The sequence below is a fragment of the Manacus vitellinus genome, unplaced genomic scaffold (genome assembly GCF_001715985.3).
Source record: "Manacus vitellinus isolate BGI_N305 unplaced genomic scaffold, ASM171598v3 scaffold_13_pilon, whole genome shotgun sequence".
Lineage (NCBI taxonomy): Eukaryota > Metazoa > Chordata > Aves > Passeriformes > Pipridae > Manacus > Manacus vitellinus.
Window position 1 is genome coordinate 9,024,677 of NW_021938999.1, and position 23,520 is coordinate 9,048,196.

Below are 23,520 nucleotides of genomic sequence, written 5' to 3' on the forward strand. Positions count from 1 at the left end.
AAGCATTAGGTAGTTTACCAGGTTTAAAGGCTGAGCTAGAGGAAAAAAGCTTTCAAGAGAAAAGTTAGACATCAGCAGCTTACAATGGCTACACTAAAATACAGCTACTTACTTTGCTGAATGTATATTTAGCCAAGAAGTAGTTCTCGTTTTCAATGGTATCTGTTAAAACACAAAGCAAGGAGGATAGGTATCAAAACATGTAGCAAAATCCATAAGCAGTTCACAATAATCATAGCAAGTGGATAAAGTCACACTAAGATGATTTGTGGGCTATTTAATCTCTTTCTCTAGTCTTAGGTTGATCTCAGAGGAACAAAACGAGAGATTGCCCTCTCTAGCAGACCAGTTGTTCCCAGTGTCACGCCTTTCTCATATCAAAATGCTAACTTCAAGACCAATCTGCTTTTCACCTTTGTAATGTTCAACTTGGAGTCAGTTCTCCAGCTTTTTCTAGCAGGAGCCAGTGCCATTATACTGCTGAAAAGGCAGCCTGAGGACAGGTTGTGGTGGTTGTGGCTGGTGCCTGTTCTGGTAGAATGTACCCTCCACGGATGAACAGAGGGATCTTGCTCAGTGGGGCAGACACAGTAGAATAGTTCTTCTTCCAGGCACTTGGCACTTTAAGACCCTACCACAAAAATTAATGCAGTTAAAAAGAAGGCAATCCAGGCTCTATACATATATACCACTAAAAAAAGAGAACAAGGTGTACATTTTCATCTCGATCACATCAGTGAAAAAACATACTAAAATGTGGATTTCAGGAGTATTATTCCAGTTTCTTTTTTAACATGAAAGAGGATCTAGTCTTTGCAATTATGCATATGCATGAGATAGAAGCATCATGAATGAAAGACAGCAAATGGTCTTTAAAAATGGTATCATTATTCCATATGCTGTAGAATAAAAACCTCTCATCAAGAGACTGAGCAAAAAGAAAAAGAAACTTTTGCTTCCTCTTTTTATACATGTGGAGTCTGTCACACTTCAATTTAAGGTAAGTGATTCATAATCATTTGGGAATGTAAACTGTGGATTTTCTTCTCTTGTAAGGACAATTCTTACAATTCTTCCCCTTTCAAAAAGTAATTACAGCATTCAGTGCGTGAAACTTGTGTGTGTCGACAACCTGCATCAACCCTTTCTGGTTTAATGCCTCAAAAGCAGGTGCAGGCAAGACTAATGTACGGAGTAAATAACAGGAAGGCTTTGCTCTTGCCCTCTGTAAATGATAATTATAATTTATGGCAAGTACCCAACCTTGGTTTTGGATAAGCACCATGTGTATGGCAAGTACAAATTGCTGGGAGATGAGCAATGCTAATGCTGATAGACAGGGCAAGGGACACTGGGGCTGCTGTCCCTGTGCCCAGCCCAGCAAGAGGCTTCAGAGGGAAGCACAACAAGGAGAGTTGAATTAAATGCTCAACTTTGCAGCGTCACAGTCTTATGAAAAGAGAAAAAGGGAAAGGGTTGGATGAACATCCATCTGAGGACATCAGACAAATGCTGAAAATGACCAAACACCTTTAAAAATAAGTCTGCATTTCCTCTGAGAGCATTTCTGTACTGCCTGCTCCTCTGCCAGGATCTCTCAGGGTAGTTAACAACAGACTGATGATCCTGGGCTCACATTTCTGAAAGCTCTTAGCATCAGCCTAACTGCTCCTGTTGAAGCCAATGCTGGTCTTATCCTGCAGATTACAGCAGAGTAGTTAGGTTGAACTGAACACTTTTGGAAGTGCAATCCTGGGGATGGTGTTCAAAAGGTCAAGGCTCGTAGTCCCTGAAAGTAGAAGATACTGGAATTTTCCACAGAGCAGATTGTTCTGCATCTCTTGGAAGCATCTTCTGGAGGGAAACCTCACCTTGCTCTCAAAATATGCCTTCTGTCAAAAGTGATGCATGTGCAAAAGTGTGTGCACAGAAGGGTTTGTGGTGAGTTCTCAGGAGTGTAGCTCAGGTTTCTGCCTGTTTCTATGCAGGAAAGTGTATCAGTACAAGAATTAAAACTGGGGGAGGGGGAAGAAAGAAGTCTTGGCACTTTCATGCATTTCTAGGCTGCTCTTGAAAATTTAGTTCTATGTGTCTTAGACCTTTACAGACCAAAAATAGAAAATAAAATGTTACTGAAAGCTGTGTAATTTACTCTCCCAGCTAGCCTGGTGTAGACTTTTTGTTCCCTAGTTTTCTTTAACACAGATGCTGAGGTAAAAACACTGGTGAACATTGATAAAAGTTATTTTGCTGGAATTGTACCATTTTAAATTATTTTTTAAAATGTAAGAAAATTAATCTTAAAAATACATACGGTACAGTAGTCAAACCATTCTGCATCAGGGAAGTATACATCCACAGATCTTGCTCCCTGTAATTGTTATAAAGAGATTAAAAGATTAAAGTCTTTTCTCTTTTTGCATTTCTGATATTACATTAGCTTTATTGCATTTGTGCATGGAGAGATGTATGCTGAATATTCTAATAACATCAAATCTTGGATATTAGGGCTGAGTTATTGTCATAGCAGTGGACTAGTGCTGGCTAATCTATAACACCAAAGAGACAAGCTTATGCTATTTGGGGGGTTTTACTGCCATTCCATGGGATGAGTCAATGTTACATGATTATTTCATTCTAGTACATAGCTCTGTGTCTTGCAAATGTAACTGGCCTAGATGCACTCTAACATCTGGGCAACCCCAGTGAGGTCTATGGCAGCCTTTGCAAGACAGGACTTCACATGTGAAGTGGGAGGACACCACTGGTCAGTGCCTCTTGCACCCCTCTTATTGCAGAAACAGGCAGAGTAAGGTCTAGCAAGGAGGATACACGGATATTTCCCTTGTAAACCATTTAAAGTTGCAGATAAGTAATAATAAATAATAAATGTGCTGCTAATTGCACAATTGCTGTACTTTGTTTTACAGCATGCGTTGTATCATATCGCTGCAGGGATGAAATCACGCTAAAGGCACTTTGAATCAATAATTCCAGGAACAGTTGGAATCAAAACATACTTCCATTTTTGTCACAAATTGCTTATTCTCACAAACAGATTAATTTTGATTCTCAGTGTAGATGTCTGACTCCTTGCAGGATTATGATTTAGCCCCAAGGATTACCCAAGGGAGCAAGTGGAGTAAGAAAAGTAAAGGTGGAGAAGAGTCAAGGCATAGTTATCATTTTATATTTCAGGGTATTTATATGTATGAAAATGCCCATAAAATCAAGATGCCTCCCTCTCCATCTTTTCTTTGTATTATTATGACAACCCTGGGTATTCTGATCTGCGGAAAAGTGTGTAACCACCATCTCAATCATGATGATTTCAAGGCCAGGTTGGATGGGGCATTGAGCAACCTGATATAGGGGGAGGTGTCCCCACCCGTGGTAGGGGGGTTGGGACTAAATCATCTTTAAGGTCCCTTCCAACCCAAACCATTCTATGACTCTATGATTTCATGAGCCTTGCCTTTTTGACTCCCTAAAAAACAAAACAGTGTGTAAGGCAGTTCCTCATTTTAATTTTCATGGATGTCTCACTTGCTGTCACCCTAGGACTCAAGGAACAAAGGGCAAACTGTCTCCGACCCATCTTCTCCACACAAGCAAATGCCATGCTGCAGTTTGATGCAGTCACTACTGGCCTGCAATGCCACAGTGAAGGGCTTACAGCTCACCTCTGACTCTGCCCTGCTATGTGGCACAGCCCTGGCTGCCACCTCTCACACTGCAAGACCCAGCAATGTGTTGCCTTCAGAGTTCTGCTTCCCTCATCAGGCCACAGGCACCTGGCCTTCCTTTTGTGCTGCAGTCCTCCAAAAAACATTAGGATCTCCTTATCTAGGCCCCCTATCATTTTATATGTCCTTTTAATTTTCCCTTTCATTCACTTCTTTGCAGGAAGCCTCCCCTGGTTTGTCACTTGCTCTTCATGGGAAGGTTTCTCTCACAGTCTTCATCATCTTACTGGTCTGAGACCCTGTGAAATCTCATTACTCATCAGCTATTAGAAACCTGTGGGAGTCTGAAGATGAAAGACTGACAAATGAAGTGCCTTAGTGGAGTCAGAATGGTTTTAGATGCAGGAATAAGAATTTCATTTTAAACTCACAGAGGCAAAAGGGTTGGTTAAAAAAGGTGACTAACAGTGGCTGGTTTATATGTTTGAACATCAGCAACATCTAGAAATACATCAGATATTCCGGCAGCACGCTGATTGCTAACAGTGCCAGGATGCATCACCTGCAAATACTTAGATGTGCTCAGACATACCTTTCTTGTGCTGTCAGCAATCAGCAGTGAGCAAGGAGAGAAACCCACCCTTGCCAAGCAACGTGAGCCTTGACCACAGCGCTGTGCCCAGCTGCTTTTTAAGTGCTGCTTTTTAAAACCTGTCCTGTTAGCAGCTAACATTATCATTACCATTTCTGTAATGACTGCATTTGCCTGTGATGCTGGGAAACTCCTACCACAGCCCTTCAGTTCCAAAACACTGTGGGTGAGCAGTAATATGGAAACTGGTTTGCTTGAATATCTGTGTGTTTCTTCCTAGCTCAACAATTACTGCTCTGTGTGTGTCCTTGGAGGCTGCTGCCAGCACAATAACAGGAGCACGTGAGGGGCAGAATCCAGGCTCTTTATATCCGTTCGTCGCTTGGAGTAGCACAGAAAGGCTGTGCCCTCACTTTCATCCTCCCACTTCAAGTACTGGGAAGCTCTGTATTTACTGTCTGTGCTGCTCAGAAATGTGTTCTGTAAGCTTTGACAGTGGAGGGAAGAAAGGAATAGATATGAGCAAACATGCTCTGAATGTCACCCAATGCCCTAAGCGCAGTTCATTTCTTTTATTCCAGTATGATGGCATTTTTTAATTAAAGTACTTGCCTCATCAAGAACAGGAGCAATCATAAAGGCAGGTCCCCAAAGGAAGGCAGTATCTATTCCACGAGTCTGCTGATCAGAGGTAAATCTATGTTGAAAGTGAAATACACAATATTAATTCACATTTTGATAGAACTTGTCGAATATTTTGATATTACTCACTGTGACAAGAATTCTGCTTCCTCAAGATATCCTTCAACACCACCAAATATTTTTGCTGATTGAGGGAATGCCAAAAGCTGGGCAGAGATTCAGAAATTACAGTAGCACCTATCTAGCTGACTTCTTTTCAGAGCAGCAACAGCGAGTAAACAAACTTAATTTCTGTCCAGTGAGCCGAGTCTTCATTGCAGGAGCCTATGAGCAGGATAGGGGCCAGGACCAGGAGATGGAACACAGATGAAAAACACTCCACTCTATGATCTAAAGCATTTGTGAAAATCCTTGGATCTGGCTTCCCACACCTTTCACAGATTTACATTTGAAATCTTTCACAAGACAAACACAAAGCAACATTTATACATAGTCTTCTTTTTAGCTGCCTCTCTAGAATGGATTAGAAACCTATGGAATTCAGTCCATTTTATTCAATGCACTAAGATTGTTTTGGATCCTGATCGTGTCCTCCATAGTGCTCAGAGTCCCGTTCACCTGGCAACATCTGCCTTCTCTTGGGAAGAAATCACTATTCCACCATATATCAGCTAATGAAAATATTGAACAGCATCTGGCAAAGAGGAGAGATCTTCCCCATCTCAGGAACCTCCACTCATCTGGCATAAAATCCTTGAGAATTTAAAATGGCTTCCAAGAATTTGTAAATCCATACCTGAGGAAATTACTAATAGATTCTAGTTATCTTATAAGAATATCGCATGAAGTGTGTCTGCAATCCTCCTAAAATCAAGTTACCTTGTACCTCCTGACTTCTGCCTCTCCTCTGCCCCCTTTCCCATCCAACAGCCCTGCTGCCTTGTCAGAGATGGAAATTGGTTTGGTTTTCATTCATTTTTGACAAATTCACACTGGCTATTGCATATTTACATATTATTCTCTAAGGACATATAAATTCTTTGTTTAAAAATGTATTTACTGCATCTGTTTAACTGACTTTGCAGCTGCCCCTGTTTAAAGCCAGATTTCTGTTGTAAGCTGGCCAGAGCAGAGTCACTCAGTGTCGGTGCCCTGCTCTGACACCCTGCCTGCTCAGGGCATAGGCACACACTGCACCCAGCCCAGACTTACAGAAATTTCCCCAAAACGAGCAAAGATAACTTGGCAATAAAAAGACACCTACTGAGTGTTCAGATTTCTAAAATGTTTCAAGATTAGGAGAGTATGTGGAACTTAGGAAAAGTTGTTCTTGAAGGCAAGCCTTGGGCTCTGTCTGAAAGAAACCTCAACTTATTCAGAGGTTCTTTTTCTGTCCAGAACAGTAGCTCTTTTGGACACTTCCATCCCGCTTGCTATTGCATTTTCACATAATACTTTGTAAATATTTAAAGCAGGTTATGGCTTTTGATTAATTACCTTGTTGTAAAGATTTTGAAATATGAAACATTAGTTTTTGTTGTCATCTTAATAGCTTCTCTGTAATTATAGCTTCCACTGTAATAAACTTGTAATACTAATTCAATATGCTTTGTTGTGGGAGATTTCAGGTAAAAAAGCTGATCAAGTAATTATGACAAAAGAGAAGTTGATCTAACAGAACTAGTTTCTCTTGCAATTATAGCAACCACAAGCAGAAATTCACAAACAAATGAACTTTCCTATTTTGAAAAGATAAGCCATTAAACCATGTCTCTGATCTATGAAAGGTCCTTAATTCCCTCTACATGCTTCCTCTGGTTAGATGCTGGCCTCTCTCCTGTTGTATTTTTCCCCTGCTTAGCCATTAAACAGAACTTTCCCTTCCACTAATGGATTACCACCTTATGGTCTTCTTGGACAGCTGAGATGCTGACGCCTCTGTTTCACAGACTGAAAGCCTCAGAGGCACCTAATATGCTTGTAAGAATCTACTGGGATGTTGTTCTTGTTTATTATTTGAAACAAGCCCCTCAATGTTTGAAATGGAATGAAAAATCTGAAATGACCACATGAAACACCTATTGTTTGGAGTCAGTCTGCCCAGGCACAATTGTTTTCATGGTGAGAGCTGTGAACTCATAAGAGCTCCACCCAAAAAACAGGAGTTTTTTTAGCGCTCCTTTGTATTTTTTACAAGTAAGAGAAAGGTTTGTTGTAAACTTCCATCCTCCATACACTGAAAATTCTATTTCAGCTCTCTCTTTCTCAATGCCCCACATTTCTCCTCCTGTTAGCATCTGGGTCACTTTCTCTATTTAAGTAGACCCACTACTAAAAGAATTAATATTAATTAGAAATAATAAGAAATACTCATTAAGTAATAATAGTAAATAGACTTCAATAATAGTAAGAAACACTTTTAAGCCATTTTGGGATCTAGCTATGGCAACATTAGCAAGTGATGGGGCTACTAAGATGTCACTGGGATGGGACCTGGGGAGTGAAACAGTTTGTGTTGGTCTCCTGATGCCTACACTTACATGTATTTTAGAGGTTTTATTTCCTAGTAATCCCGTTCTGGTCCCACTGACTAAACTACCATCAGTGGCTGGAGTGCACCCCTTGGCTCAGTTTCATTCAACATAAGCCTCTACTAGGGCATCTGAGACTGCTCTACAGTTCAAATCAAAGCAAATTTGGAAATTTGCTAATGTAGATGTGGCCCAAATAGAGTATAGGTATGCTGGTAATGGTCAGAAAGGCAGTTTTAATGACACCAAAATAATTAGCAGAGATTAGCTAATATTAATGCCAAAATTAACTTGGGCATTTCCAATATTAACACAAATCTCATTATGCAAAAAATAGAGCTAAAATAAATAACATATAGCCCTTTGTAAGATATGAGTACCTATAGAATTCTCCTTAATGTTACCTAGTAAAACAACACTGCAGAGTAGAAAGGGAAAGGATACTGCTTTTAAAATTTATCAGTTAACCAGTATGCTGAGTAAGCATATCTTTTCCATGGTTGAATGGTCTGCACTTTAGTGTAATCTCAGTTTAATTTGCAAAAAATGCCTTACCCTTTAACCAGAATGTTTTTAACCTAAAGGGAAAAAAAACATTAAACAGTCCACAGCGTAGCCTACACCAATGAAACTAAATGGTGCAGAGCTTCGGGCAGTAGCCTTTCATATGTGTTATTTGCACTCCTTTTGCTCAAGTCTTTGCATAAAGCATTCTGAAGTAGAAAATTTACCAAAAGCAGGTAAAAAACTAATTAAAAGATGAGGAAAGGGAAACTAAACCTCAGTTGGATTCCTGCTTCTTCCAAATAGAAAAAATGAGTTGTTCCAAAAATCTGAGTCTAATTTTCTGAGAGGGTTTTCAGTCTGTATTTATTAATCTCAGTTTTGCACCTGCTTCTACACTCAAACATCTCTGTTTTCTCCCTGCAATTTGTGGACACAGATGTGGGTTTCATAGATAGCTTGCAGATGCAAGTGCTAAATTAGAAAAAAACAAATGCTGTGGATGATTGGACTCTCTGTATGAGGCCTTTTGGCATTCTGGACGAGAATACAGATTTCATCTATTTCATTCAAACACAGAAAATACAGGTATGTGATTCCTATTTTTGAAATAAAAAAGAACTACATATTTGCCTAAGACTAGAAATTTTCAGAATTCTTCTTTCTTAGATTTTCTGTTTTCCCCCCACTAGAAACAAATATAGGTTATATTTTAATGGAAATTCATTGCATATATTAAGAGTTACCTTTGTACATATAATTTGATTAATTGCTCGACTGCTCTTTCAAGAGAGAGCATGCAATAACAATACTGTGATGATTCTCGTACAGATGTCAACTGTTTTATACATACATATATGTAATAGCTCAAATAATTTTGTGAAAAAATTATGATAAAAAAGAGAGACTCCAAACTCACTCGTGCATCAGTGACCCCACCACTGTGTTTCCGTGCACGTGAGACTCGTAGAACAAGGTGTACAAGTATGGCAGCAGTGAGTATCTGATCTGAAGGGCAGCACGAGATATCCCGGCAAACTCGTCTCCGAACACCGCTGGGTCTTGTTCCTGTTAAGTACAAGCTTTGATTGGTACTGAGCATTGAAAGTATGGTCTGCAAATTCAAAAGAGAACTCGTGGAACATGAGGAGAGCTGTGGCTGACATGATGCTACGAAAGCGAGTGTTTAAATAAGAAAAAGCACTGATTTGCAAACTGGAAGATGTATTAAGGACAACATCCATTACTACCATATATCCATTATGCTTGTATAAATTTTTCAACTTGAAAAACTCCAGTGAGTTCAAAGAGATCAGGCCCCACCACAGTGTATGTATGTGAGCCCTCTGCAACCAGTGAACCTTGTGGTGGGAGGGGAGCTGGGGTTTCATGTCTGTGCTCGGGAACAGACACCCTGTCTCTAGAAATTAGTTTATCCTGAAGATGCAAGCCCTCTGGGACAATGAAGGTGAAACACAGGAAAAAGGGAAGACCGATAATCTGCAAATCAAAGTCAAAAGCCTAATTATGTTGGCCAGATACATAAAGGTAAATCTATTTAAAAAAGCAAACTCATGGCCCTGCTGAAGCCAACAAGAGTGATCACACTGTGTGCAGTGGGGAAAACATTTCATCCATTCAAAGAAACTTGATTTCTCCTCCTGTGCCCACCATTTTAGGATGACAGGACACATCAGCTGTGGCCCTCGTCTCCTCCCTGCCAGCGATGCTCTCCTATGAGAAAGGGCATGCACTGGGTCCCACCCTCAAGAGGGCAGGTTCAAACATTGTCTGTATTCATTGGCTGGTTTTGATCTTACTCCAAGGCAACCTTGACTCTCCCCCCGGAATGGGATGCAGAGTGTGCAGCCCAGGGCAGTGCTGATACAGGAAGTAGTTACATCTCCTTTAACTCCCCCTTCCGACCTTCTCCAGTGCTAAACAGCCAGCTAATGAGTCACATGGCTACCTTCCTCCTTCACAAAATTTTTCCCATAGTACTCAGTTTTCTCATTAAAATTGAAGACTATATGACAAATTCCAAGGATAATGAAACATAAAAGGAACAGAAGTAACAAAGCTTTTTATATTATCTAGTGCTTTTCAGACAAGAAAAGTATTAATTAAACTGTTTGAAATCCCCAGTGAATTAGGCAAAGGGGATATTTAAGATTTTATTTTAACAATAATTTTATGTTAATTAAACTCAATATTTTAGTAAAATTTCACCATTATTATGTTTGCATCAGAATTAGTCACTAATAATACTCCCTGCTGGCTCTGAGCTCCAGAGCATCTATCTGTTATTTCAAAAATTGCACTATATTTTTACCAGTGTTCTGACGCTGTATGAATATTGCCTAATTTCACAAAAACAGTCGGACTTCCTAGGTGATGCTCAGTGAACCAAAATACCTGTTTGTCTCTTTCAGTGAACACAATGCTTTAAATGGATTTAAGTAATCCAGTAAAACCAAATGTATCTCTGAATTGCAGCTCCCATCATATAGAGCCATTGCTCTCTTACTGTTTATTAAATTGTACATATACCCACTCGCCCAGGTCAGACCCCCTTTGGACGCTCAAAGAGCCAAGCAACCATATAAATAATATATAGGTACCTCTAACTTTAGTGAAGAGGTAAATAGAAAATATTTATCAACAGCTAACACCCCCCAGACATTTGTTCTACAAAGAAATACCTCAGCATATCTCAGAGATCCACAGGCTAATTCCTGACTCTCTTACTGATAGTACTATAGCTTATTATTCCTGCATTTGCCCAATTGCTGAATATCCATCATGCAGAGACAAAAGCCTGTCTGGGGTTGTAAATGTTGCAAAATTTTGATGATGCAACTTCAAAGAAACTGAAGGTTAGCAAATAAACTGAGTTCCAGCACTGCACAGACCAGTTTACAGAAGGAAAAAAGCCCCAAACATTTATTGAACCAGCAGAACCATTTCATCACGGTTGCAGGTAAACACAGCATATCTACAAAGGCTGCAAGACCTTCAAAGTTCATAGCTAGAAACAACCCGATACTTCTTTCTGTCTGCAACAAGTCTTTAAAGGACTTTATGATGTTGAAGCCAGGGCACGGGTCTGGACTGAGACTGCACTTTTTCATCCATCTCATAGGCTCTTTGGCCTTTTTGGTCTTGGTTGCCTCTTGGCTGATAATGCTGTCACTATTGGTGCCTCTCTTTGGAGTTTTCACATGTTTGTAACCTTCTTTTAAAGAGCAAGGATAGCGTATAATGATCTCTCTCCCCTTCCTGTAATACTTGTTATAATTACAGAAGTACAGAAACAAAAATTGAAGCAATCGAGGGAGTAGGAATATATGCTGGCTCTCACTGGCTTTTAAATAAAACTTGGGCTTCAGTAGGTAGAAAATAGAGCAGATGAATTTTACCAACAGCATGAGAAGAGTAGCATTTCTATATTATCTTTACATTATGAATGGGAAAAATTTACACTTCCCTGTGTAATTCCCCCTCTCAGTGCAGCACTCCTTTTCACCCACTGCTCCAGTTTACCCAAGAATGGCAGGTTAATTTCTGAGAAAGTAACACGAATCACTGCCGACATAACTGTAATCATAAGACTATAGCTTTATGTAACTTTGCTTACTTATGCTGTTTCCCTCTGCATTGTGATTTCTGGAAAATGGGTAGAAAGAGCCAAGCTGCATCCAGCGCAGGCAGAGTTCATAGGTAGTGTTACAGTTAAACCCACAGATATCAGCACCAATCTAAAGAAAAATAAAATCGTGATTATTATTGTGACTGAGGCCCAAAAATGCGGAACTACAGAAATTTGCTGAAAAAGATAATTTATGGAAAGTAAAACCTATTTCTAAGTACTTGATAAAAGTGCTACATAATGATAACAATATTTCTGTGGCTGAGATTGTACTCGCTCCTAGAGCACTAAGATCACTGTGGAAGATCTGACCATATTTCAATAACTCTACAGATTCTCCATCCCAGCTTGCAAAACCAGAAATGTATGAAGGGACCTCAAACACAGAATATGATAACAACATAATAAAAAGGGATCGCTTTTGGATGGCATGTAGTGACTCAGTCTGAATCTTGCAGAGCTATTTCTGTTTCCCTTCAGCAGCCAAGACTGATGACATTTAGCCTTTTCTAATCTGCAGCTCCTGACGCAGTGGAGGCCGTTACCGCTGGCCACCTCAAGCGGCTTATTTCAGAAAACGTTTGAGTTAATTTGAAGTGATATCGTGTATGAGCCAGCAACTGCCTGAAGGACGCCAGACTTACATAGGGAATGCCAAAGAGGTTGAATTCCAGGATTCCAATGATTGACCGGCGCAGGTCCTTCCACTGAGAGAAGTTGTCACCCAGCCAGTGAGCCCCATGCTTCCCACTGCCAACAAACGTAGACCGACTCAAGACAAATGCTCGCTTTCCAGTGGCTCCTGGACAACACTGCAAAGAAATGCAACAAGGTCATTAAAAATAAGACTGGCAACCAAAAAAATCGTATGATCAACCCGAGCATGCAGGCACAATTTTATCACACGGGATGTTATTCAAGAAACAATTATTACTGTGATCCCAAGTCACATGAAAATGTGGCTGCAAAACTGCAAATAAAGGAAAGTTTTGCTCAGTGGTCAAAGTAAAAAAAACTATTGTCTATCTGATTCACAAAACAATTTGTCTCAGGTATTTTTAGTCTTCCTAAATAATAATGTGTGTTTAATTTATTCTCAGCAGTGTCTCAAACTGAAAAATTGAAACATAATTTCCTTTCTGTATTAGTACATTTAATTTAGTGTCCTGTGGGTTCCCAAAAAACAGTACAATATGTATTTTTCTCAATGTAGGATTTATTTAGAGATTTTTATAGGCAAATAAAGTTTTAATATTCTGGAATTAAAAGCAAAAAAACCCACAAAAAATATCAAAATTATATCCAAACATCTTATTAAAAAGAAATAATCAATATAGAAAACAAACATGTAATCATTCAAAATGTCACCCCCATCCTCTGCTTTCCTGTCGTGGTTTGATATATGAGGTTTCATTACAGAATTAGTGGTACAATGAATTTTTCCTTGCTTTTTGAAAATAATTTTACTGCATCACCAGAAAATCAATGAAGTGCAATAAGTCTTATTAACAGATCTATTAAAAAATTCCTCAACATAGGGTCATCTCTGTACGTAATTACATATTGCAATATTATATATTGCAGGAACTCAAATTCAACTCTGCTTAAATACAATTTGGATAACAAAATTTAGATTCCCTGGGAAATCCTAGCATGAAATGTTAATCATGTTGTTCACCATCCACTTCCTTCTCCCTTTTCTTAATGAGATTTGTTCAAGAGCTCTTTCATCCGTAATTGTAATGGCCCAGTATTTGCTATTGGGTCTGTAATGGCAGGGAGACTTCAAAGTGCTTCAACACTTGTTTCTGAAGCAAAAAACCAAACAGCTCTCATGGAGGACTAAACATATTAACCTTAGGGACCACATGCAGCAAGAGGTACAATTCTTGAACCTCACTGGACCTGCTGGTTCTGGTTTGCAGGTGCACTGCTGGGCCCAACAACTGCACAAGGCTCCAAGTGCTTTGTACAAATGGCATTTTAGAGCCATTTCATGGATGTCTTGAGTAAGAGTGCTCTTCCTCTGGCTGTTTTTAGCTCCATTTGCAAATACAGGTGCTAATGAGGACAATACTAGATCAACTCAACTATGATTCAGAGCTCCATAAACAATTTGCAACAAGTAATTTATTGAATAATTTCAGTCTTTCGCAAACCATTGATGAACATGTCCTAATGTTGTCAAATGTATTTGTTGATTTAAATTATTTACAGAATATCGTGTGCAAATAACTCTTGGCATTAAGCTATGCACAAACTGATTGCTGCTAGTTTATGTATTCAAATTCAAATCATTTGACATGGGGCAGATGACACATTTCCTATTCTCTGTCTGCCTTAGAATAATTCTTAGAATTGGTTTTTTATACGATTATGAAGTTGTCATTCATTTTCAGAGAATATCCTGCAATTGATGCTGGTTGCTAAATATTCCTGTCAGTAATTTAATTTAGCATATTATTTGTGAAGAGCAAATGCAGAAAGAGTATAAAACCAGCCTTGAAAAGAAATGTGTTTGAGAAAATCAAATTAATATGTATGAAAAATACTTCACCAAAGTTTCCCAGCTTTGCAGCAAATCCAACCTCTGCATATGCTTTTGGTGGTATTCTCCAGTATTGAAGGACTCTCTACATTTGAGCAAAATATGTTTCTTTTGTAAAGAGCCCTGGAAGCAAGTGCTGCAGGAAAGGGGAAGGTTCACAGCCACAGGGGAGGCTGTGAGGAGCTGTGCAGCAGTAACTGTCCCAATGGCATTAGTCTGGAATAGCGCAGCTGGGACAGTGTGTGCACTGAAGGGACTGGGGCAAGTGTGCCTGCACATGGAGCTTTTCTTGCTGAATTCACAGGGTTTGTCTCAGGCAATTGCCTTTGCTGGCACAGAGACTGAATAAAGCTAAAAAAACAGCTCAAGAAGATAGGAAATCTGAAGGCCCTATTCACAGTACTTCCAAGACAGTGTATGGTTATGTGAACTCCAGTGTGCAGAGAGCAAATCCTGGTGGAGAGACCAGTGCTGGGAGGACCTCTTCTGACACTGGGGCATAGGGGGCCAAAAACGATGCTAAGAGGTCCAGGGTTTGAGGGCTTTCTGCTCCTTCTCTCAAAAGCTGGACTGTGCTTCAGCCGAGCCCACAAGAGCTGGCAAACCACTTCTGGCTTTTACCCGCTGCTTCCTTTCCCCTGGGCTTGGCATATAAAATACAAATGCATCAACACCGTAATTAGGCTCACTTAGCCGTGTCCTCTGGATGCTATCACAATCCAACTGCTGAAAATGAGTGCTAAATGCTGAAACTGGCCAGCATATGGACCCCTGCTTTGCACTTCCATTGTGGTATTAAGTTGCTCCGTGTTTTAGCTCAATGCCTGCTGGAAAAGGCATGATTTGCCCATTTGATTTAATCCAACAAGTAGCTTTCCACTGTCATTCCAGCTTCACAGCAACAGTCTGTCTGTGTAAGCTGGTTTTGAATGCTTCCCAGCTGCAAAATGAGTTTTACAGTAGCTGACAGCAACTGTGCTGCAATGCAGCTCTGCCCTCCTGAACTGAGTCCCAAGCCAAACTGCAAAACACTGCCTGCCAGGAACCAGAGGCAGCCCCAGAAACAGCTGGGAGAGCTGAACAGTTCAGATTCTTCATTGACAGTGATAGAAACTCCTCTGCCACAACAACGAAGGGACAGAAAAATTGCCCTGGGATCACACAAAGCTGCCTCTGCAGCTGCTCATGAGATGCTCTAACAGAGGATAAGAACATCTTGCTGTAGATACACTAAAGCAGCAGCTGAAAAGTTAGGCCCTGATTTAGCTAAGAAAAGTAAAATTAGAATATATTCTGTTCCTTCTTCCAAGATTCTCTTTTTTTGAAACCTCATACAAAATGATGAACAGTAAAATGAAACAATGTTTCTTATTAGATACTATTACAGATTTCCCGGGTAACATCAGCAGTTTTTCAAATGTGTTTCAATCACATGAATCTGACTAGAAATACTTAGAAAACTCACTTGAAAGTTGGTTCTGTCTGTGACCAGCCAAAGAGAGAGTGTGTGTTATAATGCTCTCCGAGGTAAGTCTTGGAGTCAGGACACAATGTCTTTTGAGACAGAGAACGATCTGAAATGCCTGAGAATGATACAAAACACTGTAAAATCACATATATCAAAATTCAAATCTCTTCACATTTCTACACATTTTGGGGTGAAAACATGAAAGGATTTGGGAAGAGGAAAAGCTCAGTTGCTTGACCTGCACTGACATGAGGTTAGCATGTAACTATGAATACCTGATGCAGACAGACACGTGTCCTCAGAGGGGGGGAGAGGACTGATAATTCCTTTCAAATTCTATGTTAAATAATTCAAAACATCTGGACAGGTATCATGTGTTTAGTAAGCAATAGTCAGAAAGAAAAATTTTGCATTGCCTAATTAAGAATACACCTACACATTATTTACACAGTGAGAAATTTTACTTAATAGTAAAAACGTTGCTAGGGAAAAAAAATAAAATCACTGAAAACCAAACAGAAATTCAGATGTCCAGGGAACCTGTATGGTTGTGTGAAATCCTAAAACCTCAGTGTTTGTATCACTCAGCTGCAGATGCAGGTTAGGTACCACAGTTCTGCCCTATCACAGCAAAATTCACACCTAAACTCAGCTCTGGCTCACCCCTTGCCCTGAGGCACTTAGGACTGGAAGGCAGCAGGACTAATGGCACTGCCTCAAGAGCAGGGAGGGTCGGAGGCGGGCAGGGGAGGAAAAAGCACGAGGTGCAGCAGTCTGCAGGCTGTTGGTGGCTACGGCCTGATAGGCTGCACAGAAGAGAACCAGGACAGATTATAGCAGGTATATTCACATGTGAATGGACTATCCAGTAACTCTGTCTATCAGCAGGAGACAGAGGTTGTAGAAAATTTTGCCTTCAGTAATAGTCAGGGATAGGCCTGATGTCACTGGCACAGCTGCAGCTGACTCAAAGGTAAGCAAAATGAGGCATAAATTGGCTGCACAGATGCTGCCTGGTCTTTGATCCCATATTAAGGAGATGGTGGCAAAGCCTATTTGGTGCAAAAAATTTTTTATCCTCTGCAGGTAACTGCCATGAAAATGCCACATGAAGCTCAGCAGGAATCGGGCAGGTCAGATGTTTAGTTTATACAATGTATTTATTTTCAAAGATGGAGTTGAATCTGTTATAAAATTCTCTCTCTCAAAAAAAAGGTAGATTCTAAAATATTCTTCTTTTGCACGCTAATTAGGTGCATGCACTATTGTAAATATTTCTCCATGAACAAGCAATTTCCCTGCTTAATTGCACTTCCTATATGTTTGCAGTTCATTACTACTGTGCATTTCTCTGTACATGATACCACCTTAGCCTCTCTGCTCTGCTGTGCCACCACAGCTAGAATCCTTGTGTTTGGATCTTTAGACAAAAGACTCCAGTGTGGCTGATCTACATCAGACACAACTTAATTTATAGGCAATTTTCAAGTAACTTTGACTGATACGTATTTGAAGAGGACACTAAGGTTCTGAGGAAAGTCACACAATGTCCCAGTGGCACTTGATTATTAGCCTCATAAAATTAAGGTGGGATAGAAAAGAAAATGCTGCCACATGGATCACAGTTTCATTCTTCATCCTTCATTCCTATTTGGAATATTTTGTATTCTGCCTCAGTAATACTGATTATTTTACAATTGCATATTAATCTTCAGCATAAAGTGTTTTATAGAAAATTGATTTGAAGGACATCTGTTTTCAGAAGTTCAAACCATGGTTATGTGTAATCATGGTTATAAAATTTAGATAAGGAGCTTGCAGGCTACACTGACAAAAGGCCAGAGGCACTGAGATAGGGACTTGCATAGATGAAATCACCTAGAAAATGGTGAGCCCCCAAAACTCTGCTAGCCCCAGGAAGGTCCTAATGTCTTGTTGGACTAAGCCACTTGGGTCCCATCTCATATCTACACCAGTTGAGGGCTTGGATAGATAAGAGCATGGACAGAGTTGGCATTAAGTGAAATATAAAAGAAAGCCCTTAAACACTGGTTCAAAACAAAGGGATAAAAAGGGATAAAAACAAAGGATAAAGGGATCTCTGATATTTTGGCCATCTTCTCCAAAGTCTCACATCTTTTTTCACAGCTCTGAAGGTTGGCAAAAAATGAAGGTAACTTAAGGCAAAGATGGAAATGTCTCATCAGTTCCTCAGCTTTGGTCAAGACCCACAGGGCCAGTATGCAGTGGTTTCCATACAGAGAGAGCAAACACCAAAACCATAATTAAAAGCTCTGCTTCTGCTTTCAAAAATTTACAATCTCTTTATAGTATTTTGTCATGATTTTGTTATGTTTATGCTTCTCTTATATTCAGAGTGAAAAGAATTGAGATTTAATAAAGAAAGTTAAGAATCACAGAATATGATGAGTTGGAAGGGACCCACAAGGATCATCAAGTCCAGCTTTTAGCCCTGCACAGGACCATCCCCAAGAGTCACACCATGTGCCTGAGAGTATCATCCAAACACTTGAACTCTGTCAGGCTTGGTGCTGTGACCACTTCCCTGGGGAGCCTGTTCCACTACTCGACCATGACGGTACAAAAGCCCGAAGGGAAAAAGGGAATATTTCCAATATTTCACTGTCAATAACTCATTTATGTATCAACTTCCTGCTGCATATTAACATTGCTTAGGCAGCTGGGCTTTCCTGGGGAAATGTTGGCTGGATTAACTGCCAGGACCACTGGTACTAATTGTAAGTACTCATGGCTTCCTGGGGAAGAATGAGTATATCATTAACTCAGCTCTTGGAACAGGTTTTCCCATTCCTGTAACTCTCCTGTAGGCTTGGACAGTTTTAAACTTATTTTTAGCCCATTTCTAGTAACACAGCGAAAATTTCTTTCCTAAGAGAAAGGCAATGTATTGAATTAAGGAACCAAGGAGATCCCCTCTTCCTTGTCATGGTTTGTGAAGAAGGCAAAGACTGCCCATCTCTGAGATTAGCAGTGGTGATGGTAAAGCAGAAGGGTTACTCCTCCCATAAATCTGTGGCTGAGCTATAGTATATAGGTATCTTGCCCTTTTTTTTTTTTTGATGCTGACCAGTTGCTCAGAGAATGGCAGGAAAGGTCATTTTTCTAGTCCTGTTACAAGGCAGACCCAGGGACAGACAAAAGTGGTTGATTTTTGATACTCCATCAAAGCTGAGCCACTGGAGTCTTGAACAGATGTGTAACTGAACACATGGAACAGACAAGGAAAGATGTAAAATGAGAGGATGGATTTTTTTTTCCCAAAAAAAAAAGAAAAACAACAAGGAAATTTTACTTACTAGGAATGTAAGGAGGGTTATTGATTTCATTATCAGCACATCCAGGATATTGGCCTCTTAAGAAATTGGATGGTTCATTCATATCCTTTAATAACGAGAGCGAGACACATGCTAAAAGCCTCATTTTCTTTTTTTAAAGAAGGGAGGGCAGATATAATGAGACATACAATCCAGATCCCATCGTAGTCAAGGACATCCTTAAACTCCAGACACAGCTGGGTCCACCACTCCACTGTCCTGGGGTTGGTGTAGTCAGGAAACACGGAATCTCCAGGAGGCCAGGCCTAGGGGTCACAGGTGTAAATCCTGGTTATTTTCCCATTTCTGTTGCAGAGCTGCTGTATGATTTTGAAGCAGCACTAGACCAAATGCATCAGAAAATTAAAAAGCTCACCTGCCCAACAGCAGGAGTTACACCATCAGAGTTGTTCACCCAGACTCCCATTTCCTGGCCAAGATCATAAGGTTTGTAAGTGCCTGGTTCCTCATCCTTGGTTATGAAAGGGTCCTGAAAACAGCAATTACACTTCCATTATTGAAATCCCAGAGGTAACAATTACTCTTCTATATGTATATTTTAGAAAAATTTGGATTATGTTCTTAGTGCAGATTGTGAAAATATTGGAAGAAAATAGGATTAAAATTTAGTAAGAGTTGAGAGCACATACTAATTTAGAAAAAGTCGTTAAAGATATGTCATGAGTATTTCTTGTATAAGGCAAAAGCAATGTAAAATTATTAAATACTCTCATGTTTATTTTTTATGAGGCATTCGATGTTCAAATTAGTTTAGAGAGGCACTAGATTTTACAGCCCCCACACCAAGGTCTCTGCTATGGGTGGATCCTATGCTGGGCATTCCCACACCTGGACACCTCTGGGGTTCCTCCAGGGCAATCCCTATACCAGCTGCCTCAGCATCAACAGCTCAATGCTGGAATAACTAAAACTTTTCAAGGGGCTTGAAACCTCAGAAGGACCCCTTTAGCTCTCCATTCAGAACCAATGTTGGACAAGGGTGTTTTATGCCGGTCTGATGCAGAGTAACCCAACTCACATGTGGGGCATTACGCCTCTGTTCTCCCCAGGCATCACAACCATAGCATTTTAGACTCCATAGCTCGTCCTTGCTGCCCCTCTCACTGCTTGGGGGGATCACCACCTCCTATTGCTGTCTGTGGCATTGACACCAACAGCTTCTCTGCCTCAGGATGGCCACCAGTAGCCACAAAGCTCATCGAAAGGGAGACTGATTGGCTTCTGGGGATGAGGGAGGCCCACCATGCCGGTAAGTAATAAAGTTATCAATGCTTTGAGATGCCAGTGAATGAAGAGATACTATTCAACTCTGCTCAGCAGTCAGCTGCAACTAAAAGGAGATAAGTGCACTTTGCAATATGTCACTAATTGTGAGCAGCTATTTCCTTTTTGTAATTTAGAACAGATGAAGATTGCAGCCATTTTAGAAAGGAATTCTTTACTTTTTTCTTAGAAAATGTTATTCCCTCAGGTTCTGCTTTAGGCAAAACCTTTCAGTTAGGAAACACCATAGAGAAACACACCACTGAAACAATTCTTCCATTCACTTATAGCTTGTGCAATAATTTAAGTGAATTTTAATTAAGATATGATAAAAGTCTAACTAATGAACTTCTTAGAAAACAAAAAATATCAGATCCCAAATGCTAAGTATCTCTAAAGGTATGTTTTAAAGCTCACTTAAATACCTGAATTAATTGCCTGATTTACTTATAAGTCCTCTGATAACTATAGCCCTGGTGAGGGAATTATATTCTTCCATGCCTCAAAAACAAAAGCTACAGCTAAATCCCTACTTAAAGTGTAAAGTTCTGTTTAACTATCTAGCTCCAGTGTCACCTTCATAAGGAGTATAGGTGTCCATTACATTTTAACTTATTTAATAGTTCAACTTTGGAAAAGAGAAAACTGTCCATCTGCAATACTTATGTTATAAATGTAGAAAAGATGCCTCTCAAGGGACTTGAAAGCTAGAAGAAGTGAGCTGAATTAGTTACTCCTAATCCAAACTTCTGGTTTCCTTCAACTGAAAGGTTATTCCAGAGCACAAATCTAATATATTATGCAGGTTTAGTATTGTCCTAAAGAGACAAAAACCCCTCCATGCATTCAAGGGTTGTTTGTGAGGGAAGAGGTTCATGCCTGTTAAATCTTCCATAATTCATCTTTTTAGCAGCTCTTGGGAAGGAGGTGCTGAGCATCCTTAACTCCAACTGACTGCTTAAAGACCTGGGAGCACACAGCGCTTATCCAGTCCGATGCACTTCCACCTATGGCCCCAGTCATAGACTTTGATGCACATTCATAAATACTCATCTCTGGAAATCTTAGCCTCTACAGCTCACAGAGCTTGACTCTAAAACATTAAAGCTATCAAGCATTATTTTGAATCATAAGCATGTTGCTACTGACTTGTATTTTGTCACTCATGTCATTCCTAGCTCTTTCTATTTTTAGTGTGATTTAATAGAAGGTATACAAGGTCTTTCATTAAGGCTCCTCTTCAGTAATAATGTTTATAATTTTTCACTGTAGTCATTGTTACTTTTAGAACTTTTTTTTGTTGTTTCTAAAGAATATATTTGCTCTGACACAGCAAAGCATGAACATTATTTAGCACAATAATGATGGCCAAGCACTGACACTCTAAGTCAAAATTTCCCTTAAATTGAGATGGCCTCTGAAGGAGGTCAGGAGAGAGAAGTGCTGACGGGCTGCACTTAGAGGCTGCAGTGATGGAGCCATGCTACTATCAAGGTGACCACAATCACTGAGGGCTCCCAGCACTGGGGACTGGACCTCCTGATTGTGAGGCACCAGCCACCCCAGTGATGGTGGCACAACTGAGTTCAGGGTCCCATCCTCAGACCAGTCACCTGTGTTAATACTGCTGGCTGTCAGGATCTGCACTCCCAAGTCCATTTAGCAAAGGTTTTACATGACACTAAGTGGCTGCAGTCAGAGCTCATTTCCTGAAATCATCTTGAGGAAGGCAACAATCTGCTATACTTTGGAAACTCACCCATTACTGTCATTACCTAAAGGGAATCTAAAAGTAAATTGTTCTTTCGGTATCAAACTGGATTACGCTTACCTTGATTGCAACTAGCTTGGCTTTGCTAACACTTGGAAATGAAACCCTTCATACTGTTCCAGCTCCTGACTCAACTTAGGGAATCACTAAAGAATGCTAACAGAGTTTGATGGGATGTCAGCAACTGTAGTAAAGTGAAAATAGAAAACTTCAGTACTGGTGTAACCTATACTTCACATTAGCTTTTAAATAATGGTAAGAATAAACTGGCTCAGCTTTTGTTCTTTCTTCACAAGCTTAGCTAAAGAACTAGAACAAAAGACAGTCCTTAGTTATAGCTTAGTGGAAGGAGGAAAGAAGGGTTTCCTATCTGGATTCCCATTAGCTCATTGCATGACTTAAGAGTAGTTGTTATATTCCTTGCATCTGTCTAACAGCTGAATTTATATAGTAATACTTCCCGCACTGATGTAGAATGCGCCACCTGAGAAACTGAAAGGGCTTTAGAAATGTTATTGACGTTAAATTCACAAGTAAGAAGATAATGTAGCTCACCCACTAAATCACAACTGCTTGCCTGTAGCTTCTTACCCAGTAGCAAGTGCAAAACAACTGGAAACATCCTGACATTGATGAAAAAGAGGTGACTGCCATGTATTTATTGAAGGGCAAGACTGCATGGGAAGAGCTACCCCAAACTCCTGGTATTTTGCTCATACATTAATGTTTTGCAAACTTTTTTGAGATAAACCAATAAACAGGCAGGTGGTAATTAATGTCACATCTCTAAGAGATGAGATAATTTTTAGAGCAGTGTTGAGGATACAAGGAGCCTAAACTGCCTAACAGAAAGAGTACTTAATCCTGACAGCACATGTGCTCACTTACTACTTGGTTATTTCCAATGATGTATCCAGTTAATGTGGGACTATTTTTGTCTTAAAGTTGCTCTCCATCAGAGTGACTTACTAATCTCTTACTGTATAAACTCTGTGCCTTGGCTCTCCACTGATGGAAACTGATTTCACTGCTGCATCCTGGAGCTTCTCATGATTTGCAGTTGCAGAAGAAATGGAACCTTCAGGCTACTATTTCCTTTATCAACATGTAATTGATCAGTTGGGCTGCATGGTTTTGTTTGAGATTCATAGCAGCAAATGGAATTATAGTACAACAAAGTGAAGATTAGCAAATAATAAATACAGAGAAGGTACTTTTAAATAAACTATCAAAAAACTCCCAGTTAAAAAGAAAACACTCATCTGTGGTGCTGACTAGTCCATCCCCAGTCATATGCTAAACTTTACAACAAATTGTGGAGGGAAATATAAGGACAAGGAGGCATTTCTGCCTGAATCTATCTACTTGACAAGATAATGTGATTTTTAGATGAGGAAACTGCAGTGGCTCTTGCTTATCTTGACTCCAGTACACCAGCACAAATGAAAAAGGAACTGTACTACAATTTAGGACTCTGCTGTTCAGTCTC

General features: G+C 39.9%; 1 protein-coding gene across 1 annotated transcript in view; it reads right to left on the reverse strand.

The window, feature by feature from the left end:
• Positions 1-472: 472 nt before the first annotated feature.
• The window catches only part of LOC103755637 (maltase-glucoamylase, intestinal-like), a 36,850-nt gene continuing 13,802 nt past the window's right edge, over positions 473-23,520 (reverse strand). The window contains 10 exon segments of the mRNA XM_018068178.1: positions 473-631; positions 2,315-2,371; positions 4,891-4,975; positions 8,875-9,023; positions 11,597-11,713; positions 12,249-12,416; positions 15,614-15,735; positions 18,959-19,043; positions 19,126-19,242; positions 19,353-19,466. Of these exon segments, the coding sequence (XP_017923667.1) occupies positions 473-631; positions 2,315-2,371; positions 4,891-4,975; positions 8,875-9,023; positions 11,597-11,713; positions 12,249-12,416; positions 15,614-15,735; positions 18,959-19,043; positions 19,126-19,242; positions 19,353-19,466 (1,173 nt within the window).